This window comes from Desmodus rotundus, chromosome 6, assembly GCF_022682495.2.
Source record: "Desmodus rotundus isolate HL8 chromosome 6, HLdesRot8A.1, whole genome shotgun sequence".
NCBI classification, from domain to species: Eukaryota; Metazoa; Chordata; class Mammalia; order Chiroptera; family Phyllostomidae; genus Desmodus; species Desmodus rotundus.
This window is the reverse complement of record NC_071392.1, coordinates 139,390,497-139,417,455: the sequence shown is the minus strand read 5'-3', so window position 1 is coordinate 139,417,455 and position 26,959 is coordinate 139,390,497. Positions and strand designations below refer to the sequence as shown.

At 48.3% G+C, this 26,959-nt stretch overlaps 1 protein-coding gene and 1 non-coding gene across 2 annotated transcripts; one reads left to right on the top strand and one right to left on the bottom strand.

Annotated features, from left to right (window-relative positions):
- Positions 1-432: 432 nt before the first annotated feature.
- ARHGEF37 (Rho guanine nucleotide exchange factor 37) lies at positions 433-26,922 on the bottom strand. Its single transcript, XM_024576756.4, has 12 exons — positions 26,441-26,922; positions 25,101-25,224; positions 18,974-19,121; positions 15,707-15,906; positions 14,365-14,495; positions 13,595-13,699; positions 11,846-11,956; positions 10,844-11,173; positions 8,496-8,624; positions 5,673-5,868; positions 4,096-4,250; positions 433-3,371 (listed from the first exon to the last, which is right to left on the bottom strand). Exons 1-12 carry the CDS (start codon positions 26,654-26,656, stop codon positions 3,162-3,164), a joined length of 2,055 nt encoding a protein of 684 aa, XP_024432524.2. The 5' UTR covers positions 26,657-26,922; the 3' UTR covers positions 433-3,161.
- LOC112319757 (U6 spliceosomal RNA) lies at positions 20,302-20,409 on the top strand. Its single transcript, XR_002976359.2, has one exon. It is a non-coding gene; the product is annotated as a U6 spliceosomal RNA (small nuclear RNA).
- Positions 26,923-26,959: the final 37 nt, after the last annotated feature.

Here is a 26,959-nt window from a genome sequence, read left to right as displayed (position 1 = left end):
CTGTGCTAGCTCTTACCTCCAGGCCTTTGCACATACCCTCCCTCTCACCTGCGCTCAACCCTAGTTACCCATCAGGCCTCAGCTTGGATATCACTTCTCTCAGGAAGCCTTCCTGAGCTGCTAAGTCTGAGTCAGGGCTGGACCCTCACCTGGGCTCTGGTGGCACTTGTTAATTCCCTCCCCTAGCACCTACACGGCGTGTAACGGACTGTTGACTTGTCTGTCTCTCTCACCAGCTGTGGGCTCTGGGAGGACTGGGCCCTCACCCGTCTGACTTCTTGCTGTATCCTCAGGTGCTGAGGCCAAAGGTGGGCTGTGGCCTCGCCTTAAATGAACACATGAATGAATGAGATGTGCCCAGTGACCAGATGTGGCACTGGTGCATCTGACTGTCCAGTGGTAAGAGTCACACAAACTCCAGAGACATTTTCATCTTTGAAGTCCTTTATTCCCCATAGTTCACATCAGTTATTCACCAAGCTAGAGCTCATCATATCAACCAAGAATCCACTTGTCTTTCCTCTGATATTGTAATCCTGTCTTCCTGTCCCAAACTGGGCTGGGGCCCAAAAGGTTAAAGAGGTCTCACTCCACTGCAGGGAGCAAGGGACACCCCTGTGAGTCAGTCTTTGACTCTTAGAAGTCTTGTCAGTTCATAGGCAAATAGCTTAGCAAGTTTAAGAGTGAAATAAACAAGACACAGTGCAATGGTTCTAGGCATTTGGGGGAAAAGGGCACATTACACAGTCCCCTGGAGAAAATTCAGGCCGTTCTCCCTCTTCTCGGCGTGCGTTTTCTCATCCTTCAGTGACTTTCAATCGCCTCCCCTGGTCCACCAGAAACCACACCATGTGCTGCTGAACACATTGGTATTTTTCCTTCATGAGACCAATTTGGTTCCAAGTGTATTTCAGTTTCCTCCCTTGTGCCTGCAAGAACATCCCATTTTGTTCAGGTCCCTTTTAATGGCACTTAATAAATATACATTCTGGGACCTGACCGAGCAAGCTGTCCTATTTCAAACCACCTCTAAAGCTGCCTCTTCAAAACATCAGAGCTAGTGCAAAGCTCAGAGGGGGTGTGTCCTAGCTCACAGCTGGTGACCATTTCTGACCCCAGGCCTCTCTCGTCCAGCACTGCACGTCTGGGGCAGAGGTCCCCAGCCCTGGCCACACACTAAGCACCTGGAGCGCTTTCCAGAGTTCCGGAGGCCCAGGCCACTCCCCAGATCAATTACATCAGCATCTCCCGGTGGGGTCCTGGTGTGAGCCACAGCTGAAAGCTGCCCCCGTGACTGCAGTGAGCAGGCACGTTGAGAAACCCTGAGCTAGGGTTCCAGCGCCCAGCGGGCTCTCGGTGGTCCATATTGTGGAACCGCAAATGGGTTTCTTATTTTATTATCTGCTCTCCTATGCTTCCTATTTGTATCAGCAATCTGAGAAGGAAAGAGAAAGGAAAACGAGTCAAGAGCATCTTGTAAAGTGAATTTGGGACTGGGGAAGGGCTTGTGGAGTTGAGTTTCCCTGGCATTATGCAATCTTCACGCTTTCACAAGCCCTGAGGAAGTGAGTTACACACCGTCTGACACAGACATGTGTGTATATTCTTAAGAGCCCTCTAAAAGCCAGAGCTAACAGCTATAGGCACTACAGGTATGATAACATAGAGCTTAGTCTCAACTGACAGCTGTTTTTACACACATTCTAACTTGGGTTGGTCCCAAGTTTTGCCATTTGCATTAAAGATCACGCTGGGTCTCTTTGTTCTCCTGTGTGTCTTGCAATTATCTGAGCCCAAAGCAACATCCTAGGGATGATTCAACAGTGGCTGCACCCAAAATTGCCCCAGTGGGTCAGTTTTTTATGGAGGGGTTTCCATTTCCAGGCTCTAAAAAGGGATGACAAGTTCAAGAGTTTGGCTACCTAGAGAGCAGCATTGAGAAGGAGCCTACGGTAGATCCTGGGGTGATGGAAAAAGATGCCATACTGACGGATGACATCAGCCATGGGCACCGGAAGGGGCAGCGTGAATGCTGATGCTAGGGCCAGCCTGAGACGGCTTCCAGCACAGCCTGCTACCAAGGGCAATGTACGTTTGTATACACTTCACACTTTGCCAGGAGCTTCCACATCCTTAGCCTCATGTCATTCATGACACAGCCCTGTGAGTCAGGGCTGTGTGGATGGGAAGAAGGAGGCTGTGTCCTGTGTCTCAGGTCCCACAGCCAACTGATACTGTGCCCACTATTGCTCCCAGGCCCTTGGTGGCCTCCTGAAACCACCTGGGGTTCCCCTGGCTCCCCTTCTTCCAGAAACAGGAATCCAAGCCCTTACCTAATCTCCCCACCCACCAGGCCAATGCTCACCTGCTTCACAGTGTCCTTTGTGATTTGCATGCCCCCACAGCCCCTGGTTCAGAAAACCCAGCGACAGTGTATAGCTGCTTGGCAACAGCCTCACACCCCCACCTAACACACCCTCAAAGTCTCCTCTTCCCTGGAACAGGCTGCATTTACCTACACACATCCCAGAACTGTGGCTTGGCCACACCCACACCCATTCCCAGGCCCATGCAAGAGTTTCCTGAGAACTTCTCTCTGCTGTCCCAACAAGCCCTGCTCCCTGACTAGAGCAAGCTCTCAGGATTCACTGCCCAGCATAGCTCAGCTCCCAGCACAGAGAAATGAAAGACGACTGGTCAGCTATGGTGCCTCCTGACACCCCATGTAGGAAGTCAACTGTCAGGCCAGGCAGGTCTGGGCTTCTCCAGCACCCCTCCCTGCACCCACACAGCATGCATGCAGGTAACATCTCAGTGAACTTCTCTGTGGGCAGGCCCAGATGGGGGCACAGGTAGGACTGGCCGTGAGCTACAGCAAATCCTTAGCAACTTGACCTGCCAGACAGGGTGCTGTGACTCCAGGTTGGGAGCACCTCTTTATGAAGACACCATCAGCCGTCCTGGTTGGAGCCTTTCAAGCCCACCCACACCAGGCATTCTGCAAGGCGTGCCCACCTCTTCCACTGCCTGCTGGGAGCCCTCTGCCCCACCGTGGCCTGACCTCCCCCTCCACCCTGCTTCTCTTTGCTTCTCTTCCATCTCAGGGTCACAGCCTCTGATCCTCCCCCTCCCTCGACAATAGGGGCTCCAAGGAGGGCTCCCTAGGAGGGCAGACTCCAGCCCCATGGTGCGGGGCACGGGGCCCTGGCCAGGAAGCTGGAAGGCACGTATCCCTGCTGTCCATCCGCCTCCACGAGGCTCCATTCTGGGTTCCCCTTCTTGTCCTGGGCCTCCAGGACCGTCACGGGCTGGCCCGCCTGCAGACTCACTTCATGGCTGCTTCTGGCCACAAAGGGGTACACCGCGACCACCTGAAACACACGGGGTGACACAGTGGTGGGCTAGGGCGGGGACACAGACAGACCCAGCCCAGAGAGGCTGTGGATCCGGATCCCTCCTGCAGTCGGTCCCTGTCGCTGGACAGTCGTCACCTCCCAGCACACCCTTTCTGCGAACAGCCGCACCCACTTCTCCCTCCGCGAGCACCCACAGAGGTGTGGCGGGCTCTGTTCTAGTACTCTGCCTGCTTCTGCTGATCACAGTTCTATGATTCCATGTGCCCCGTTTTTCAGATATGGAGATTGAGAACCAGGGAGGTTAAGGAACTTATTCATTACACAGGTTGTTTTGACTGTGTGCCCAGGGCTGTGCAACCATCGCTACTGTCTGATTCCAGGACATCGTTACCCCTAGAAAACCCACACCAGTTAGCGGTCACTCCCAGCCCTCCTGCCCTCCTGCCCCCCAGCCCCTGCCAACCACTGACCTTCCTGTCTCTGTGCATTTGCCTATTCTGAACATTTCATGTAAATAGGATCATATGAGACTCGGTCTTCTGTCTCTAGCTACATGTGCTGGCATGTATCAGTACTTCCGTTCTCTGGGTCCCACCCCTGGCCAGAACACTGGGATGGCCACCAATCAAGATCCCAGCCTCACAGGATAGTGCCCCCTCACCCCCAAATCAGAGAAAAACCAAAGCCCCACTCCAGGTGGCTGTGGGGAGGCAAGCCTCCACTCCACTCCCAAACTCACCTGGGTCCTGGTTGGGACAGAGGGGACCGGGGATGGAGTGGGCTCTGGTGTTAGATGTCGGAAGTCCTCACGTGGCCGTGCCTGCTCCCTGAGCTTCTCACTGGGGATGATGTGGTACAGCTCCAGTTTCCCAGCTGGCACATACCCTCGATGTCCTAGGGACGTATAGACCATGAATCTGGCTACAGGCCCCCTTCTCCATCCCTTTAGTGACAGAGGAAATTACTACCACACATGGGTGCCGATGCCTCCAACACACCTCTCAGCACTAAGGAGCACATGCAGAGGACATCTAGGAACCTCTCAGCCCCCCACCCCTGCCCTCTCTGTCTCTACCTTCTGCTTGCACACCCCCAGTGACAGGGAGCTTATTCCCTACTGAGGCAGCCCCCTTGCTTTTGAACAGCTCTGGCAGACAGAAGTAGTTCTTCCTCGGTCTAGGATGAAAATGGCTTTCCTGGTGCTGGCACCATGGCCCCCACCCCTGAAGTGGCCGCCCCGAGCAAGGCTGCTTCCTCACCCCAGGGCAGCCTTTCCCCCCGGGGCAGAAATTGCTTTTCTCTTCTCCAGGTGTCCCCAGTTCCTTCTCATGCAGCAGTTACTCCTGTATACTTCTGGCTACTGTCATTATGAGTGGTTACCACTTCCTGAGAGTACGCCAGGTGCCAGAGCTGGCGCTATTTAGTCTGCACATCAACTTTCCATTTTACTGCTGGGCCAGCTGAGCTGGAGAGGCTGGACACTCCTCCAAGACCGTGCAGTGAAGGGTGGCGTTGGGCTCCACCCCTGTCCTCACACCCCAGGGGCCTTGCTTTAATCCCCATTTGGCTGTTCTCAACTTGACCCAGAGACTGCCCTTTTGTGATTTCTGCTGGATTTATATTGTTTGCTTAATGTTTTCATAGACTCACTGTTATAATATTTTTGTAATGTACATTAGTATCATTAGTAATAATTATAATAAACTCTGATTGTGGGACAAGTCTCCACAGATCCCCTCCCAATAACCCTGGGTGACCCTCATCCCATGGGTCACATGTCTTCTTTGGAAGACAGCCTGCTGGTCCATCTCCTCCGGTGTTCAAGGTGCCATTTGCCTCCTGCTTGGTTGCACTGGGGCACCCAGACCTGAGTGCCACACCCCAAGGGTATGACCAGTAAACAGGGGACCAGACAACACCTTCCTCATTCTGGATATCAGACGTCTGTCCATGTAGCCAGGATCCAAGAATCCCTTCTCTGTGTATCTCCTTCTCTCAGGTTGGTGCTGAAGTTCTGTCCACCCCAAGGGTCTGTGAGATCCCCAAGGCAGGGTCCTTGTCTTCCTTGCACAGCACCCAGCACACTGTAGGTGCTTGATAACAGATGTAGCAATGAAAGACTAAATGCCTCTTTTTGGCATTTCACGCACCACAAAAAGCTGGCTGTGCTCCAAGCCCTGCATTTCCACCTGGGCTCATTCCCACCTTGGATTTGCACAGCCAGACTCTGGCTTGCATGGGCACCTGCGTCTCTGCACTGGTCCTGCTGGGCAGTTTGCCCAGAGGGAGGGGAAGAGCCCACGAAGTCCTACGTACCCCCAGTGTCCACCAGCCAGCGGCTGCTATTGCCTTTGGTGTCCTTGGTTTGAAGGAGGGCCACGATTTGGCCCCGTGGCAATGTCAGGTCCAGAGTCCCAGCCCCAGTGATGTTGCCTGTCACCTGGTACAGCTTTCCTGGTCCATACCTGCTCAGGAGAGCCTGCACCTGGCGTTCAGCCCCTGGAAGGAGTGGCTGGGGACAGAGACAGACAGGCGGTTGAGTTAGGGTGTCAAAGCTGGGGACAACATCTAGCCAACAGTCCCCTGACTAACAGACAGCTGGATCAGATGAGAAACACATGCAATTAGTATCCATGGGCCTCTCATCTAATTCTCTAAAATCCCTCCAAGGTCTATACTTCTGGGGTTTTCTAAAATTCTAATTCAGGTTCTGAAACTTGCTCAGCTACAAAACTCCAGGGCTGGGCTCTAAATTCTGCCCATAGTACCGAGCTAAGTTGAAGATGCCTAGCTCGGGGCTTTCAATCCCCATAGACTGCTTCATGCAGGCACCAGGCCTCTCATCGGGCATCTCAGCCAGCACGGCAGCACACAGGCAGACCTCCCACATCTGGGAATGAGGAAATGCTAGCTTTCTCTCCATGAGTTTTCCATCTACAAGTATTGTGTTTATTGAACACTGACTGTTAAGAAGGCACAGTAAGCCTTGTGAATGATGTAGCAGAAACACAGGAGAGACCTTTGCCCTGGTGGAAACTGCCACCTGGCTGGGGAGGATGATTCAGCTCAACCAAAAATCTGCTGGCAGGACCTTTGTTTTTTCATTCACTGCTTCCAGCAAAAGGATCAACAAGAAGGGACATGGGGTTAAATGTCCCTTTTTTGAAAAACAAAGAAGAAACTAAAAATGTTGATTTTGTCTCTCTCTCTCTCTCTCTGTATATTTATATTCACCATATTTACGTGGTTAGTTATTTCTGGGGTGGGGGGGTGGTGCTGGGTGTAGGAAGACAGACAGAGGTGTCCTGTAGGGACATTTGGGCACAGACTCTCCCATTACTCATACTCCAATGGGTTCCCCAAGTCAGGATCAAGAACCAGGAGAATGTAATGTTTCTCCCTAAAAAGGAAATGGAGAGATGAGGCAGCTTTCCTTCAGACCAGTGGTGTTAACATGAGTATAAAAGCCGGCGGTGTAGACAGTATGTGCTACAGTATGTTCTTTCTCAAGCCTGGCAGCCCCTGCCTGGTGCAGAGGACGGCAGCATGCCCCGGGTAGGCCACCTCCCTTCTGTGGGCTCTGTACCCTTAGCCAAGTAGGTCAGGAATTTATGGGAGGTGTGTGGGGGGGGAGGGGGGGCGGTTCTTCCCTTCCTACCAATTTTCAACACACACTGGGATTATTATGTTCCCATTTGTTTCTTCCTTTTGTTTTTCTGAGTCTTCTCTTTTTTGTGCAATTCATATGGATTGCTTTTCCAATAAGAAAACTATTGCTTTGTCACAAGTACAAAGAGAGAGGGGGTTCTCGCGACTCATTTGAGTGTCCGTTCTGTTCTTCCTTGTCTGCACACTTCCTCTCCCCAGGTGGCAGGGCCCACCAGACCTCTGCTGGGGCAGCCTCCCTGTGAGGGAGGAAGTGGGGACAGCAGTGGTCTGAGGAGCATCGGCCTCAACTTGTCTCTCTGTGCCTCTGGGCCCCCTTCTTCCTGCTGGGGAGCCCTGGGGCTGTCTCCTGGCCCTTCATTTCACATCTCACGTGGGACTGAATATACAGTTTCCGTTTTCTCAAGCCCTGGGAGCCCCTTTTCCCTTTAGTTCCTTCAGCTACTTTTAAAACATATGTCTTTTTAAAAACATACTAGGTACAGTCTTCACGTAGACTGCCTGGAGGATACCCTTTCCTTATATATGAGAGAAATATAACTTTACCAAAAAAAGCACTTGGCCATCCAAAGGTATGTAAACTATTACGGAGCTGAAATACTGTCTTTTACAATGAAAAATCCGATAGCACACAAACGTCATTACAAAATAAGTAAGTCACAGGGACGTAATGTGCAGCACTGGGAAATATACTCAATAACACTGTGATGACTTTGTGCAGTGACAGATAGTCTACCATGGCGATTATATATATCCTAAGGTACATAAATGTCGAGTATACCTGAAACTAATATTGTATATCAACTCTACTTTAGTTTTTAAGAAATTTTCCCTGGTTGGTGTGGCTCAATGGATTGAGTGTGGCCTGCGAACCAAAGGGTCGCCGGTTCAATTCCCAGTCAGGGCACAAGCCTAGGTTGTGGGCCATGTCCTCAGTAGGGGGTGCTCAAGAGGCAACCACACATTGATGTTTCTCTCCTTCTCTTCTCCTTCCCTTCCCCTCTCTAAAAATAAATAAATAAAATCTTTAAAAAAAAGAAGTTCAATAGTAAAAAGAAAATTTAAGTGAGTTTTTATTCAAACTTGATTCATCCTAAATGCTGGTAGTTGAAGCAAGTACCATGAGATGATGAGAAAATGGTGAATTTTGATGGAAAATTTGAAGAAGTTCCAGGTTTTGGGATGTTAAATGCCACTTGCTCGTTATTATGCCTAATTTCACTCCATATTAAAGTGTTTGGGTTTTCTTATTCTTGACCCAAGAGTCCCATTCTGCTCTGATGCTTACTGGCCATAAAGAGCGTTGGGGGCGGGGAGGGAGGGGTGAATCCAACCCCCCAGCTCTCAGAGAAAAAGAAGAGAGGGAAGGGGGGAATGTTTTCATGATAATGGGAAACACTAAAAATAGAAAAGGGAGAAGAAATAGGGTATTGAACCTCACCCCAGGGTGGCAGGTGAAGGAGGGTCACTTACTTGTATAGTGGGAGGTGGCAGTACTTTCTCGAAGTTCTCTTGAAAGGAGCGAAGCTGCTGACCAGTCTGGCTGAGAGCATCCTCCACCAGTTTCCTGAAGGCTGTCTCAGAGAGCTGGTGGTGGGGTAGCTGGGTAGGGACAGACACTGTCAGCCCGCACGTAAACCCCAGGTGTGTTGTTAAGAGGGCCAGCTATCAGTTTTACCTGCCTACTGCCCCACTTTCCTTTGAGAGCGCGTCCTTCTACGGGTCCAGTAGAACAGCAGAACTGCCCGCCACGGTGCTCTAAGCCATAGAACTGGCAATCATGGCGTCCCTTCTCCCAGTCACCATGATCAGTCCAAGGATTGGACAGTGGACCCGATCAGGGCCGATCGGAATCCTCCCATCAGATTTAGGACATGAAGGCTGGGACTGACAGGGTCATCCTTCCTCTGGATTCTGAGATGTAAAGGTAAGTACGTGGACTGTTGGGAGTTATCTCTCCCACCATGCAGAGAAAGGCCTGCCTGATAATAAAGCCAGTCCAGAGGGGGAAGCAGAGCTGGGGATGGAGTGAAAGTCAAGCCCTGACAACATCATTTGTAATGAACGTGGCCAGGCCTCGGGCTTCTCCTGCACTCTCGTCAGGCCACCTAGGAATGAGTGGGACCCCAGAGCTAACAGAGACGGGTCCCCTCTTCTTGTCTTCAAACTCACCGCTCTTGGTCCTGATTTAGAGCCTCTCGTCCCCTCCCCAGATGAACTGAGGTTCTACTTTGCAGGCCTTTCCCAGGTTCCACAGAATGAGACCAGGGGGATGGGCCATGAGACAGAGACAAGCAGGCTGGCATCAGTCACTGGCAGGCCCCAACATTCTGTCTTACAGGGCCAGCCGAGAACGGGGAACGCCCTCTTTCTGCTTTCATGAGGTTGGCCTCCTCTACTTACCTCCCAGCCTCCATACAAGGGGCTTGGGTAGCCCTGGAGAGAGCACCAGAGGGTGGGAGGAGAACGAAAAGACCATCTCATCAGATTTGCCCTCAGCCTTTGGGAAAGAGGAATACTTCTTCCTGCAAGTTGGTTCAGGCCTAATTCAAGTCAAAGAAGAAAAGCCCATAGTCCCAGCCCCCTCAATAAGGAGAAACAGCTTCATCCATCACCCCAGGAGAAGGCAGGCTCTGAAAAGTACTTAGCAGAAGCACATCCTAAGGGCTGCTGGAGCACAGAGGATGGGGAGATGGGGGTCTCCCACCTGGGGACAGGGATTCTGAGACTTTCATGGACATCTGTCACATATTGGGGAGCTCCTACCACATGCCAGATACTGTGAAAGGCACAGGGGATGATGGGGAGGGACACCCAGACCGAGGAAGGAGCCTGCACAAATGGACCAGAAGTGGTGTGTGCTGGAAGTGAGGGCTACAGGAGCAGAGTGGGGCTGTGGGCTGGACAGGTACTGGAGGGGGGAATTCAAGAGGAGTTTTCATGCAATGAAGTAGAGGGGGAGAGCTGAGCTGGGGAACAAGAAGCACAGGAGACAGTATGTGGTATGTGGAGTACTGAAGCTGTTCCAGCCTCGGACCCACAGGCCGTGCCGCTCTGATTCTGACATCAGGGAGACATCTGAAAGCAGCTGAGGATCCTCTCCTATATCAACCTTAGCCTTCCAAATTCCAAAAGCACAGTGTGCACTTGGAGGTTCACCCAACCCTTTCTGCAGCCTATTTATGCTTTTAGCAGATTGTTCCTTTTGTAGGCTGTCGAGTGTTTGGTGCAGAGCCCAGGCTCTGGAGTTGCATTGTCAGGGTTCCCACTATTAGCCGTGTGGCCTTGGGCAAATTGCTTAACCTCTCTGTGCCTCAGCATCCTTTTGAATATGGATAATAATAAAACTTTCTCTGTGGGTTGTTTTGGGAGTCAGTGAGATCATGAACAGAAGGTGCTCCAAACAGGTACACAGTTAGCACTCAGGAGGAGGTGGCTGATAGAGGTGGTGGGAATCACAGAAACACCAGCTGGATACATTTACTCCTGACTGTGCAGAAGGTCCTTGTCTCTGCCACCAACATCTAATCCAACCCTGGAAACAGCCCCGAGGTCTGCCATTTCCCCAGCAGAGCCTCCTCTGCTTCTGCATTCCAGGGCCTGGGAATGGCCTGGAGTCCCAGTGCCATCCTTGCTTTCATGGGCTGGCTCCACTAAAGGAAGGAGAGCAGGCATGGGAGAGGTCCAGAAGGTCCCCACAGCCTCCTCCTAAGCACCTCAGGGCCTGTTTGGAAGGCCCAATCTCCTTCCCAGCCCCTGCAAAAGAGGGCTGAAGGGGTGCAAGGCTATTCCCCAGAGGTGCCCAGTCCCAGAGGTCTTACCTGGGTCAAGCTGCCCTCTGCCCTCTGCAACACTTTCTTTGCAAGGTCCCTCTGGAGAGCCACGAATGTGCGCAGGATCTGGCCCAGCCACTGCCCGGCCAGCTGGTTAAACTGTGGGAGCTCAGCCACCAGCAGGGAGTTGAGCGCCTGGTATGTGTGCCGGGCCTCCTCCTCCTCGTAGGTCATGCTGCCCACCTCCAGCAGCTTCTCTTCCAGCCGCTCAAAGTCCAGTAGTTTGTCCAGACGCTTCTTGATCAGTTTCTGAGGGCCAGCCAGGGCTTTGGCCAGGTTGCACAGCGGCCGCCACACCAGGCCTTCCAGTCGCTGCTTCTGTGGGGAGATGTGAGCTTGGGAGTCCAGGAAAGAGGTGGCAGCCAGTGGGCACTGGGAGAGGGGGCTATGAAGGTAGGCAGGCCTGGGCTCCAGTCCTACCCCCACTGACTAGCCGTGACCTCTAGCATGCTACCTAACCTTTCTGGGCTTCGATGTGCCCTTCTGAAAAATAGGGAGAGTCCAGGTAACGAGATTAGCAGAACTCCTGGTACAGAATAGGTATTTCATATGTCAGTTCTTAATATCTTTACCGTGCATGGATCTTGAAAAAGATTTTGTATAGAGTGGTGGTCAAAAGCATAGACTTTAGGGCTCAGACTCAAGCTTGCCACTGACCATCTGAACAACGTAGGTGGTCACCCCTCTGAGCCTCAGCTCTCATCTGCCGAATGGGACTATTAATAGTATCTACCCTGTAAGCCATGTTGTGAGGATTAAACGAGGTGAAGGCTGTGAAGGGCTTAGCTCAGTGCCTGGCAGACAGTGAGACTCAGCAAACATTAGCTGGGGCTATATTTATCGGTAAAACACGCTAATAATAACATCTGCCTGCTGACTACCCAGGGTGGTCATGGATGTGACAACCGTGTGAAGGGCCTTACGTCTAAACATTACCCATATAGGTTCTGTCACCTACCCAACAAAGGGAGAAGGAGAAACTCCACTCACAAACTCAGGGAAGGCCTGGAGCTGCAGGTCTCTTGCCAGGTTGCAATACTGCTCCACAGGCCCCTCGGGAATGTCCAGGTCACATTCCTGAAGCCGGAAGTGCAGGAAAGCCTGGACCAGGGCAAATGAGACACGGAAAGTCACAGTCCGTCACAGCCACCTCGCCCCTACGTCCCGCCTGCACACCCCCTGTGACAGGGAAGCATACTGCGTGTCTGCCCTCGGACAACTTGGTTGACTAGAAAGTTCTTCCCGACTAAGCCCACATCTTTCTCCCTGTTCCAGCACTTCCCAGACTTCACACATCTGCATATCTCCCTCAAGATGTTTTTGCCACGTCCGTTTCTACATGGTCTATTAATACCTTTCTTTAAATCAGCTAAGTCTTCCTATTTAAATCAATGCATTTATCAAAAAAAACCACCCCATGATACTACCATAAAGAGAAAATGAGTAATAATTGCCATAAATAGGCATGTGAGAATAATGGCTATAAAAACAAAGTTGTTACGTTCTGTCTGGATGTCATCGCCTGCTGATTGCTCCCAGCCTGGCCCCACTCCGCTTGCATTAAAGACATGCCAGCCACAGAGGCTTTTCCTGGCCTCAGAGGGTTAACAGAGGGAATCACTTTTGTCCCTGTGGGATTCCACATCTAAGCCCCGCATCTAGGGAAATTCAGCCTGAAAAGCTTCCATACATTCGTCCTCCTGTGCAAAGCCTGACGTGTCTCTCACAAGCCTCTGGGTTCTCTCCCTCCAGCCCCGAGTGTGTTCCTCTTCTGTCTCCCTGTGATGGTCAGATCCTTCCACTGGGGGGCCCAGGATGAAGCAGGAGCAAGCAGGGTGATCTGCCCACTCAGAGGAGTGTGAAACGGCCACCTCCCTCCTTGTATACACACTTCCGATAACGCCACCCCAAGTCCTGTTCTCCCAATGGCCCATTATCGTGTGACCGAGCTGGCTTGCACAGACAGACATGACTGAGAACCGAAACACGTAAGAGAAGATGAAGCGGATGGAATGAGTCAGCATGGATGACAAGAACAAGGGGGGTAGTTTTGGCACAAGGCAAGTGACATGCTGGATGGGAATGCAACCGGCTGTTCCTGTGGGCTGAATTCAGCTTGTAGAAATACCTTTCCTTGGGGCTGAACAACATTTACATTTCTACTAAATTAAATTTCTGGTTAATTAGTTGCTCACATGGACCCATCTTGAGATTTCACCTGAAAGTCTGAATTTCCAGGTTTCTTTTCTTCCTTAAAGTCAGAGCTGGCCACATTGGGCCCAGAGCAGCCACTCTCCTGAGTCAGGTACGAACTGCCCCTGTGGCTTTTACTCCTTTACTCATGCATCCGTTCATTCCATCATTCAAGTTCCAAATATTATTTCTATTTATTTAACTACCAAATAGTCTCATGAACAGACACTAGGCTTTGTACACATGCATATTTCACTCAGTGCGTGGCCCCTTTGGGCACCTGAGTTTGTCACCTGCTCTGGGTGCCAGTCTGGCAGGGTGCTTCTGACCCCAACCCCTGAGAGCTCAGTGGCCTCAGAAGCTGCCCAGTCCAATGACCTGTGGGCTGTGCAGTACTTGCCTATGGGTCCTCATGCAGCCCGTGGGTGACCTCCTCCATTTGGTTCCTGCAGCTGGTGCCTTTGCCAGCCTGTCAGATGGGCCTGCTTGCCTCCTGCCCAGGGAACCCAACCTTGCCTTGCCCATTGTGAACTGCAGGGTCCTCACCTCCAGATTGTCCAGGTAAGTAGCCACATTGTTCTTCAGCTCAGTCACACACAGCGACACCCAGTGGAACCTCTCTTCTAAGTCATCGAATTCCTTGTCTTCCATCTGAGAGTAAAGTCATGCTTGTGAGGGCCGAGAATATCCACGAGGGGGCAGTGTACACCATGTAGCTGCATCCCCAAGTCTTCACTGAAGACCACCTTTCTACAGCCTGGCCCATCAGAGCCAGTTCCTCCAGCCCCAAAGCTGAGTCAGACAGTTAGAGGCAGTGAGTGCGGTTTAGTGGTTTTGTTTCAGACCACAGGATCAAACGCGCAAGTATATGAGTCCGGGTTCACTTGCTTCCAAGCTGTGTTTTACCCTGAGTTTCTCATATGCAAAATGGAGGTGGGTAGGTAATAGTAACACCTACTTCATTGTGTGGATCAAGCACTGCCTGGTTCAGAGTGAGTATTCGATTAACCTGAGCTGCTACTGGCAGCCATCACAGCTAATTCCATGCCCAGACCCAGAGATCAGCTCTCCTGTCTGTGTCAAGAGAGAGAGTAGCACAAGGAGCAGTGGAGAAAGCCCTGCGCAGGCTCCTCAGAATCGAGTGGGGTGCCAGTGCTGCCTATACCTGGTTATCAATGCTGCAAAGTCACTTCCCTCCCTTAGCCTCAGTTTTCTCACCTCTGAGAGCAGTCTAAGCCCCTCACCCCACCCACTGCACAGTCTCACTTGCCCCTTGGCATGGCTAGGGTGTGACCCTTCCTCCTGCCCATGCGCACCCTGGGCACCAGCCCCGCCTCCTGCTTCAGCAGCTGGTTCAGCCGTGTGGTCTTCTTGGAGAGGGTGTGTGTGTTGATGCGGGCCAGCCGCTCCCGGAGAGTGAGCTGCTCCACCTTGGTGTACTTGGAGGCTGCACCAACAGAGAGGGAGGGTGTGGGATGGAAGGTGACCCAGGGAAACAAGCATCCAACCCTCCTGGAAAGGCACCTGAGTGGGCCCACTTCTCACTCATCAGGGTCTCACCCATTAGAAGGGTGGTGGGTCAGGGAAGACAAGCACAGGGCTGAGCCCACGCTCTGTGGTATGAGCCAGCCAGCTCGCAGGGTGGCTGGGAAGATCACATAAGATGATAGGTCGGGACCTACTTTCTAAAAAAGAACCCAAGTGAGAAGTGATTTGCCTGAAGTTCCCTCAGTCACTGTTAGCCTGGCCAAACTGGGACCACACTTGTCCACTCCTGGCTCAGGGCTTTCTACAGATTGCCTGACCCCAGGACTGAGTGTGAAACCTGGCTCCGTCCCTCACCAGTTCTGTGACCTGGAGCAAAGGACTAAAGCTCTGTTTACCCAACTGTGAAATAGAACTAACAGTACCAACCTCAGAGGGCCATTGTAAGGATCAAACAAGATAACAAGTGAAAAACTCATCATAGTTAGCCCTTAGCAAACATTAGCTAAATCACCATTATTATACAGTCTCAGTTGTACACGTGAGTTTCTTTCCTTGGGACACTGCTTCATTTTTCAAACCTTTCTGTTTCAACAACCTTGGAGGCAGGATCCCCACTTACCCTCTTCCCCTGCCCAGGTATATACAAAGCCCTTTCCCCCCACCCCCGACCCCTACCTCCATATTCATTTCTCCTCCAAAGTATAGCCACCATGTGGTTTGAATGGTGATTTTACTTTAGTTCAGGGGATGGGTGCCACAGTGATTGGTTCAAAGAAGGGTACATAACCCAGGCCTAAGCCAATCAGTTCATGGCATTCCCCTACCCAAAGTTCAGGGTAAGCACATCACCCAAGTGGGTCCTGTCAGAGTGACGCTCTAGTTCAATTTTTATGGCTAAGAGGAGAAAGGCCCTGTCTTATCTTGGAGGGTGTGGTATGCAAATGTGCATCTTGGAACAGCCAGCCTGAAGATAAAGCTGACACAGTAAAAAGCAGAAAGAAGAGACTTATAGGGAAACTTATAGTTTCCCTGTAGTTACCTAAGACCACTTACCTCTGGACTTGTGGGTTCATGACCTCCTACATTCCCTTTATTGGTGAAGCTGATCTGAGTTTTTTGTAACCGGAAGTATGCTCACTGTTGTATCCTCTGAATTGCCCAAATCCTTACCCACTTCCTTGCGCCTCTTGTACTCATTGATGTTGATGTTCACATCCTGGAGGGCAGAGGTCGCCCTCTGGAGAACAGGGTAGGCACTGGCATCAGGGAGTGTGTTCTCCAGAATTTTTTGCAGCAGCAGTGGGTACTTGGTGATCCTCTGCAGAGGGATGACCAGTAAGAAACTGAGGCCTGAGGGTCCAGCTTGTGGCCTGAGGGAGAAGGCTGGAATTAGGCAGGCAAAGCCCACCCTTGGGGGCTCCAGGGAACCTGGGCTTCTAGTTCCAGCTCAGCCACTGAGCTTGAGTGATCTCCAGCCAGTGACTTCCTTCTGCGGTTCTCAGTTTCCTCACATGTCATTTGTGAGTTCTAGAAGTTGGATGGATGCTGCTAGGTCTCATCTTACACCCATTCTGGGCCTTGGTTCCCCATCTGTTCTGAACCTGAGGTCCAGTGCTCGGCCCTCCATTCCCTCACTCATTCAACATCAAACCCAGAGGACCACTCCCTCTTTCTGTAAACACTTTCTTCTTTTGGCTCCAGAGATGCCCTCTGTCCTTCTTATACTCCACATCACTCTCTTGGCCAACTCTGCGGGGCTCCCTCCCATGCTGGGGTGCTCTGGGGCCTCCTCTCCTCCCTCTCCACCCACTTTCATACCTACTTCACATAGTCCTAAGGCTTTAAACACAGCCCAAACCGGATCTCTGCTTTCTACTTATGTCTGGAGCTCCAGACTCACATGGTCAACTGCCTACTTAACATCTCCACTCGGATGTGTCCCAAGCACAACTCTCCAGATGGGGCAGCCACATGACATTTCATTGAATAAAATGGTTCTGTTGCTTTAAAAAAGAAAAGCTTTTAAATGACAGGAGCTTAATGTTTGGAGATGCCTTTGAAGTATTTAAAGGAAAAAAGTCATAACAGCTGTAATTTCCCTTAAATGGTTCAGCATAAAAATTGATGAAGCAAAGAGTGAAAGACTAACACTGGCTCATATCAGGTGGTAGGTATGTAAGTTTTCACTGCATTCTTTTTTCTATAGGTTCGAAAATTTCATTTAAAAAGTAAAAAAATAAAACCCACAGGAACTAATGATGTCGAGGTCTCTTCCAGATGCACCAGTTATGAATGGGTGACTATTTCTCCAATCCCCTTCATGATGATGGCTGGTATTTGCAGAAGGAGGCCCAAGTCAATGGCAGCTGGGACATATAGGATCTCTCCAACTGTCATTCATTCATCATGACCAGTAGCCCTCAGGCCTGGCTTTCAAGAAACCCATGAGGGTTGCATCCCATTCTCCACAAAGACTCACAAACGCTGCTCAAGACCATTCTCTTCCCGCCTCTCTATGGTACCCTAGGCTCTTGCTCTTTGCCTCAGGAAAAATCTCCAGACCAAAAGGTCAGGAAAGATTGGCCATGAGGCTAAAAATAGGCAGAGCAGGTGGGAGCGCCATCACGAGCTGCAGGGAGTGGGGCAGCAGGGCTGAGATCTGACCATCAGGACACACCTGCGCCAACCATCTGCTCTCCCCAAGGGCTTCCTAGTGCCTGGCTGACTATGGCAGGGGAGGTGGACGCAATTGCCAGGTATTGGCAAAACTCTGTCCTCTGGGCTTACTTTCCATAGGAAAGGGCCAACTGCTTCACAGGGACAACAGTCACCTCACAAATCAGAGGGCAGGGGGTTTTCAAAGAGATAATCACATTTCTTCCCCATAATTATCAAGGCGTCACACTACAGAGTGACAGCAGCCTCTGACATGTATGGCTTTTATAACATAATCTGGAGAAAAATTTGGATGCAGCCTTTTAAATAGGCAACAAAAATTACAACGTAATACCTGAGTTAGATGAATGCGAGGAAACAGGCCCTCTTGGTGGGAGAATCAACTGGTGAGATCTCTTTGGAGAGCAGTTTGGCGGTATGTGAAGTGCACAAACCCTTTGTTCCATTGATCCTCCCTTAGTAATCTACCCTCAGAAATATCAACTCAAGCAAGCAAGGGAGAAATTATTCAGCAACTATATTTATGACAGTAAAAATTGGTAACAAACCAAAATACCAACAGGGTAATGGTTAGACTTATAAACCTGCCCTGGAAAAGAACTCTATGTAGCTATTAAAGAGCTATTTGAATTTGCTTGTGCATGCATAAAGGAACTCTGCAAAGATCCATAAAACACTTTAAAGTGGCTGCCTTAACTTTGGGATGAGAGTTGTAATTGAGTGGGTGAAGAGGAGGGGTTGAGAAGATTTTCTTTTTTTACTGTATGAATTTGGATGTTTTAAACATTTAGAACCATGTAACTATGTTACCCATTCAAAATTGTAATTAGATTTTTTGTAATTTAAGAATTTATTCATTTATTTTCAGAGAGAGGGAAGGGAGAAAGAGAGGGAGAAAAACAGCAATGTGCAATTGGTTGCCCCCCGGTTGCCTCTTGCACGCCCCCAAGTGGGGACCTGGCCCACAACCCAGGCATGTGCACTGACCGGGGATTGAACCGGCGACCTTTCAGTTCACAGGACTGCACTCAATCCACTGAGTCACACAAGCCAGGGCTAACATTTTTTTTCTCTACACATCTCTACCTGGAGTTTCCACCCACTGATGTCAGCTCTGGCTGTGATGCTACCCAGGGCCCTTCAGACCCTTTTCTATGGGGCAGGACTTCAGCCACCTGTAGAGAGAGGCCTCCCCAGGTGATACACACCTGCTTCCCAACACTGTTGCTCACAGCACGTGGTTCCCCCCACCTCACTGCCCTTCTTGTGGAAGTCATGAAAGCTGTCCACCAACTGTTTCTGCTTTCCCACTTCCTGACTCAAGGTAGGACAGCATACCCTGGCCTCCTGGTAGTTGGATAAAGCTACAGGATTAGTTCTGGCCCATGAATTGTGGGAAGTGATGGCTATCATTTCTGAGCTGGAGCATTTGGTTACCAGCATTGAACCCTCCAGAGCTCTTTTTCCCTTTGCTCCAATTACTGGCAATATTCCAGACAGGGGCTGCTGTCAGCTTGGGTCCCAGACTGAGGATGATGCAAAGAGCCCCAAGCCACCCCGCAATGGAGCAAAAGGAAGGTGTAAACCTTTGTGGTTTGAAGCCACTGAGAGCTGGGAGTGTTTGTGCTTATAGTCTAGCCTAGCCTGACTGAGACACTCTGGAAGCGGTATGAGCAGCACCAGATGGAGGTGAGACCTTAACGGTCCCTGACCCTGGGGTCACTGCAGCAGGAACAAATGCCCACTGGTCTTTCTACTCACACCACGGCCTCAATGATGCCCTGGATCTCCCGCTGCAGCTCTGGCTCCCGCCGGTATGATTCCAGCAGCAGCAAGGCCTGGTCATACTTGGCACAGTAGACCTTATAGACTCGCTCCAACTCCTCTTGGAATTCCAGGAATAAGTTACCTGAGAGTGAAAAAGCAACAAGGAGCTCACAAAGGCATGTCTGTCTGTACCTTTGCTTGGGACAGGGAGGTAATGAGTGAGACAACTGCCAGCGTGGCCACCTTTGTCACCTTGGGCAAGTTGCCTCATCTCCCTGGGTTTCCATTTGTTTCATTTGACTTCCACAAGCATGCTGTAAGGATCAGTGACAGAATGATGTAGAGCTCAGGCTGACGCACTGTGAGTACTTAATAAATGGTAGCTATAATTAGAGCAACAATATTGATAATGCTCGTATTTGTACAGTGCCTTATAGCTGACAAAACACACCCATGTTATATCTTTACAATGACCGTGTGTGGCAAGCACAACCACTGACGCCCAGTTTGCAAAGACATGCTGTAACACAGCCCAGGAAGTGATGGGTGCGGCTGGGCTTCAACCTCAGGGAAGCGTAGGGCCAGACTTCCAGTCAACTCTTTCCCAGCTGTGTGACCTGGATGAGCCTTTGACCCCTCCAACCCTGCATTTTTCCCATCTATAGTTTGGAATAAAAATAGTACTCACCTCCAGGTGTTTTTTCTTTTGATGAGGCATAAGTGAAATAATACATGTAAAGCATTTGACACAAACTTCATTCACCAAATATTTACCAACTGCTCATTTATTGACTATATGCCAAGCACTCTTCTAAGCTCTGTGACCAGAACAAAACCCCTATCTCATGGGGCTTATATTCTGTGGGGGGGGCAGATAGTAAGTAAATATAGTCCATATGCCAGGTAGTGATGAGTACCACGAACCAAGACAAAGGCAGAAAAAGAGTTAGAGAATGGCAGATCTATTTAGGGAAGGCCTCTGTGAAAAATGTTTACCAGAGACCGGAGGTACCCAACCCTGGGAATGTCTAGGGGAGAGCAGCATCCCGGACTTAGGGGAGAACAGATACAAAGGCCTGAAGGCAGGTGAGCACTGGGCATGAGGGTAAGAGCCAGAAGGCAGTTGTGCCTGGAGTGAGCAAGGGCACAACATTGACAAAATAAACAGGAAACTGAAGCCAAATCATGGAGGGCCTTGAAGGAAAGATGGAAGGAAGGTGGAGTAAGGTGTTTGGATTTTATTCTAATGGTGGCAGGAAGCAACTGGAGGGTTTTGAGCAGAGGTGACATGATCTGGTTTCTGTGTTAAAAGGATCATTACGGTGCTCAATTTCAGCAGCCCCTACGCTAAAGTTAGAATAGTATAGACAAGATTCGCATGGCCGTTGCGCAAGAATGACATGCAAATTTGTGACGCATTCCATATTTTTAAATTACAAACTTATGAGATTGGCTCTCTGTAGGGGGAGAAGGAACAGGTTGGAAAGGATGAGGAAATGGGATAGGGTGGTAGGAATGAGAGGCAACGAATGCCTTGTGGAATACCCTTCTGTATAGCTCTGACTCTTAGAACCACGAAATGTTTCACACATTTCCAATAGGTGTGTGTGTGTGTGTGTGTGTGTGTACATATATGTATATACAAGGTCTATCCAAAAAAAGTCCAGCTATTGTTAATGTAACAAGAATGGTTTGCACGACATTGATATAACCTGGCAGCCAAGGAAAGTGGACTGGAACATGTGTGCGTAATCAATGATAACTTCACTGTACTAGTCATTGGGGGCGGTAGACACTGTTGAGTGAGCATGTGTACTGTGTGGCCATCACATTGAAAATGACTGAATGAGAAGCAGAACGAATCTGTATCAAATTTTGTGTTAAGCTTGAACATTCCTCTGCAGAAACTATTTGGAGGATTCAGAGGTCACAGCTATGGTCAACGGGTGATTGGCAGCTTCATCATGACAACACGCCCACTCACGCATCATATCTCATGCAGAGTCTTTTGGTGAAACATCAAATCATCCAGCTGACTCAACCTCCCTATAGCCCAGACTTGGTACCCTGTGACTTCTGGCTTTTCCCAAAACTAAAATCACCTTTGAAAGGGAAGAGATTTCAGACCATTGATGAGATTCAGGAAAATACGATGGGACAGCTGATGGTGATTGGGAGAATTGTGTAAGTTCCCAAGGTACTTACTTTGAAAGGGACTGAGGAGTCATTGTCCTATATACACTGTTTCTTGTATCTTGTATTTTCTCAATTAATGTCTCTATTTTTCATATTACTTGGCTGGATACCTTCTGGACAGACCGTGTGTGTGTGTGTGTGTGCGCACATATATATACACATTTATATCATACAAATATATAATATATATGTTACATATAAATGTAATTAAGGCCGACCAGGTGTGGAGGGGGAACCCCAAATGGAATATAAGCAATAGGAACTTATTACAAAGAAATAACATAATCCCAGTGAAGAGTGTGGCAAAGAAATTAATATAAGTATCTGTTTTTCACATTAGTACAGTTAGTAATTGTGAAACTACTTTATGTGTATGTTAACTTTGAACAAGTAAATAAATATATCATAAATAATGACAGCCATTTCTTTCTATCAAAGAAAGATGTCACAAATAAGAAAAGGGGAAAGGTTAGAATAAACCTTGCAATGCTGGTGGAATTGGAGGTATCAGTATGAACTCATGGTTTTAAATATATACAGATAAATAGATATAGAAAGAAACATAGATATGTGTATATGCATGTAACAGCATATAAACATGTACTTCCTAGCTCTATCAGCTGAGAAGGCCTAGGAGCCATGACACCCCAGGAGCAGTGAGCACACCTAGGGGCTGGAACCTGGTGTCTAAATACCATTTTCCAAAGACAGGAGCTAGGGCTCCAAGGAGGAATAGCTGCTTCTAAGGGTAAGGCAGGGAAAATAGAAGATGATCCTGAAACGTCCTGTGGTGCCAGAAAGTGAGGAAGTACTCAAAAATTGTTAGAGGTGCATTAAAAGGACACAGGAGCCAACTTGAAGGAGCTCGTCACGGCTGAAGTTGGTATAATTCAAACAAGAAAATAAATCATGATAAACTATCATGATTTACTTTCTCCCTCACAGAATAAAGTAAAAATCCATGAGCCCATATTGATATAAATAAATAACTGAATAAAAAATGAATGGGAGAAAAGACAGTTCTTTCTTAAAAGATAATTTTAATTAATAAATGTAAAAGGAGAATAATGGAAATAGAAAATCACCATTAGAATACCAGTGATAATTACTGTAGCAAGAACCACTGATGGATGTTAAAACTGACTAAAGTTTGAAAAGAAACAGAACATAAGCATAATGTCAAAGTTTCTCTCCACAAGTATTTATTAAATACAAAGGGCAAAACAGTAACATTACAGTGGAAAACCTGGCAAATACCACCTTCTATCAGCTATGTGATCAAAGTTAACATTATTCTAAGTAATGATATGTAGTGTAATCATGTGATATGACGCACTGAGAACATGATATTGACTGTGATATGCCTTCCCCCAAATGCATAACCTTAATAATTAAAATAATTATAATTTTATAAATCATATAGAATGTTACCAAATATATAATTTGTATTATAGTACAGATCTGTAAAATATGGATTTTATTTGTAAACTTTTACAAAATATATAAAATAATTTTAGTTTTAATAACTGAAAACCTCAAATCGAGGAATTTCCTATAAACTTTAACTCTTCAGAAGAATTACGGTGACTAAAGACTAAAAGAAACTAAAGGACTGTCATAGACAGAAGAAAACTAAGGGAACATGACAATAAAATAAAATGTGTAGCCCTAGACTGGATCCTGGATCAGAAAAAAAAAAACATTAACAGGAAAACTGGTAAGATCTGAATAAGGTCTGTAGTGTTAACAGTGTTAATTTCCCTGTTTCAGTAAGTATACTATGGAGAGATAAGATGTTAACGTTAGGGGAAGCTACATGAAGGGTATGTAGGAGCTTCTGTATTATTTTTGCAACTTTTCCGTAAGTCTAAAATTATTTCAAGATAAAAAGTGTAAGAAGAACCTTGCAGACGACATGCAAAGTAAAGTAAGCCGGATACAAAAGGACAATACAGCCTGATCCCACTGATAGGAGGTTCCCGGCGCGCCCAGACTCATGGAGACAGGAAGCAGAGCGGCAGTGACCAGGGCTGCGCCGGTGGGCACTTTCAGCTGAGGACGAGGCAGCAGTTCTGGAGATGGACTGTAGTGTCAGTGGTACGACAAGGTGGACTGCTTAATGCCACTAAATATACACTTAAAAGTATTACAATGGTACATTTTACAAGTTACACATATTCTACCGTAAAAAGTTTTAAATAAAGTTTTTTAAAACACTGCACACCGAGGTTATAGCAGCTTTATTCACAATTGCCAACCCCTAGAAGCAACCTGTTGTCCTTCAGTGGGTGAATGGATAAACTGTACCACGTCCGCAGTGATTAAAAAAGAAAAGAAACGAGGTATCAAGTCAGGAAAAGACATGGAGAAGCCTTAAGTACGTATTACTAGATGAAAGAAGCCACTCCAAAAAGGCTACGTACCACATGATTCCAGCAATATGACGTACGGAAGTCAAACTATGGAGATGGTAAAAGGATCCCTGGTTCCCGGGTGTTGGAGGACGAAGGGGATCAAGAGGCAGGACATAGAGGGTTTTCAGAGCATGACATTGTATCAGTCTAAGTCCACAGACTGTACAACACAGAGAGTGAGCCCAGTGTCCACTATATTATTGATTTCAGTCAATAATATATTAATATCCACTCACCAATTATAATAAGTGTACTATGCTAATATAAGATATTCGTAACAGGGAAAACTCTGCATGAGTTCTCAGTATACTTTCTACTTAATTTTTCTATAAATCTAAAAGTGCTCTAAAAATAGTTTATTAGCTCTATGCTATGTGGAGGCTCAACAGGGATCAAGAGTGGCAAAAGAAGAGCTGTTAGAAGCTGCTACAAATACCCAAGCAAGAGTATTTGGTTGTCCATCTGGGGGGAAGTGGTGAGGGTGAAGAGAAATGTATTGACTACACAGGGCAGGAGGGGAGCCCTGGACCACAGGAAGCCCAGCTGACCCCCATGCTTACCAAAGGTGTGCGCTGGACCTCTCCCCTGGATCAAGCCCCCCTTGGGACCATTGATGGTACCCAGACCAGCACGGTCCAGCTCTCGACAAAGACTCCCACAGCAGCATTACAGCCCAGGACCAAACCATCGCCCCAGTGCTGGCCCAGTGACTCCTCAGAGGGAGCTCCCTCGGGAGAAGCCCCAGAACTAGGGAGAACATGAGCAGGAAAGGTCACCCAAAACTACGGGTAGGAGGATCAGTGTGTTGGGGAGATCTGACAACTGCGGACATGACCTTCCACTGAGAGACAACTTGGGTGTAGCCATGAAACCTAGGGCAAGTGCCACCTTCTCCTCAACATGGGTGGCTGAGGTCAAAGGAAGGCAAACTGCCATAGAGCAGAACTGTCCAAAGAGGCAGGAATTCCCTGGGACAAGGTAAAGGCATATTTCCTCCTTTCTTGTCCTTCTCCAGTCACAGATTGGAAAGAAGTCATAGCAGCAAAAAAGTCACTCCCAATATCTAAAGGGCATTCTACCTGGAGCTGGGATTATTTAGAAAGAAGAGAAAGGGAGGCGGGATGGTCAAGAGCTAGGGTTCTAGAGTCTGAAAGAGCTAGCTTCAAATTCTCATTCTCTCTGGTCAAGCTGTGTGGCCCTGGGAAAGTTACTGAACCTCTCTGGGGCTTGGGTGTTCTTTCGTAAGATGGTGATAATAATAATCAATGAGTAGTGGTGTTGTGGGAATGAAAAGGGCTACTACATGTTAAGTATTTGTGCTCTCAATGGGTTGGACTAGATACTATTTGAGGGTCCTGCCAGCTCAGACCTGCTATGTTTCAGGGATCCCAAATGCAGCCCTCCACTGAACTGTGTTTTTCTGGAACTCTAGACACGGTTCTCCAATGACCACATGCTGAGGACAACTCCATAGGAATCCAAGGCTGACAGCTGCCTCGTCTTTTGCTTACCAATTAGCTGCGCTTGTTCCTCTTCCCTGGAGTCTGTCTCCTGCAGATCCTGAAGAAATCTGCTGTTCACCTTGATGATATCGTCAGTGTTTGAGAACAGGACATCCATATCTCCCTGCGGCAGCTGGAAGGAGCAAAGAAGCCATGGGAGGTTGCTGGGAGGTGAGTAGAGGGACCAGAGTTGCAGGCAGTGAGGATCAGTCGAAAACACTCACACCCCCAGGGGCCCATTGCTCTTGGGAAAGCTGCCCCAGTGGGTTGGTTGTTTGCAAGGACTTTGAAATGTTATAAATTAGGTATTTCCATTACTCTACAAGAAAAAAGGAAAAGATGGACGCTGAGCCTGGAAGGAAAGCTAAGCTGGGGTTTTACCAGCTATCATTTTTCTTCCCTCATTTTCTCCTCTGTTATAGAAGGCTGGGGAGTCGAACTTCTTTCCAGCTGATATATTTGGCATGTATCATCATGACCTTGAGACGTATTCTGAACGCCAGCTCTTATTAACTAGGGTTACCACTGTTAGAAAGGACACAGGACATCTATTTATGTGCAGGGACATATATAAGAGAGGGCGGGGGGGGAGGGGAAGAAAGGGATGACAGATGTTTGATAGATAGAGATCGATAGATTGATTGATTGATTCTGGGTGCATAACTGTCAAAAATATCTAGAGTATGATCTTACTTTTGTTAAAATAAGTAACAATTTTTATTTGTTTATTTAATGCCTACAGAGAAAAATCCAAATTTCTGGAGAGTAAAATATGAGGGACTTTCACCTTCTACATTACCCACTCTAGTATTTCACTTAATTCATTCAAGAAACACTAACTGAAGTCCATTTGTTATATGTCGAGAACTGGGATATAGTGAACTAAATGGTCTTTGCTCTTAAGGAGCTTCCATGTTAGGGAATGCTTGAAATTTAATAGAGAAAGCTTGTATTATTTCTGAAATCAGGGGGAGAAAGTTGTAAAAATGAACCCTAAAATAGAAACCCACCATAGTGCTAACCTCTGCATGCCACATCCCCCAATGAGACAATGAGAATGTAGGTCGGTTCGAGCAAGCTGTTCTAAACTTGATAAAGGGCTACTTTATCTGTTAGCTCACTTAATTCTCTAAGGTGATCATCCCCCTTCCCACGTAGCATATGAACACACTAAGTCTCCAAGGCCTTGCTGAAGGCTGCATGGCCAATAAATGGAAGTACAGGGCTTACATCCAGGCGACATCACATCCACTATGACGTTCCCTCCATCAAGCCTGCTCCAGGAACAGATGTGAGGTCTCAGAACCCAGGACCCCAAAGACGGGCTATATGTGGTCCCACCCAGGTACCTGCTGCAGGCGGCTCCTGATGTCTGAGGCACAGAGCTGCAGCATGTGCAAGTACGAGGCCTCGGTGTCAATGAGCTCCCTGATGGCCATCCTCTGATGGAGCGACCATCTGTCCTCAGAGACCTGACTTTCCCCATCCGGACTCCCTGTCCTGGAGGATGGTTCATCAGCTCCACGATCAGCCATGTCGACAGGTTCTGGGGAAAGCAAACACATCCCAACTCATTTCCAGGAGCTCCATTGGGACATGCTGTCACTAATCCAAAGCTAACTATTCATTGAGCAGCCTAAAAACATCATTAGCTGCCTCCATGCAGTCAAGATGAACTGTATATTAGCATTTGTGAGTGGTATCCAAACAGCCTTAAAAAGTAGAACACAACTCAGAAAATTGTTGACATTTTAAATTCATTCCCCAGGATTCAGAGAATGTGCTTGTCTGGCTTTTTTTTCTATTTTTTTCCCCAGCTCTTGACCCAGATTTATTTATCTGGTTCAGCTGAGTCAGTCTCTCTCTCT

Excerpts from the sequence above, each read along its gene's own strand:
- ARHGEF37 (XM_024576756.4), bottom strand. The coding sequence starts at position 26,656 with ATGTGTTTGCTTTCCCCAGAACCTGTCGACATGGCTGATCGTGGAGCT. Across the intron at positions 8,625-10,843 it reads CAGAGGGCAGCTTGACCCAG|CTACCCCACCACCAGCTCTC; the intron begins GTAAGACCTCTG and ends GTCCCTACCCAG. Across the intron at positions 4,251-5,672 it reads CTGGCTGGTGGACACTGGGG|GACATCGAGGGTATGTGCCA; the intron begins GTACGTAGGACT and ends ATACGTCCCTAG.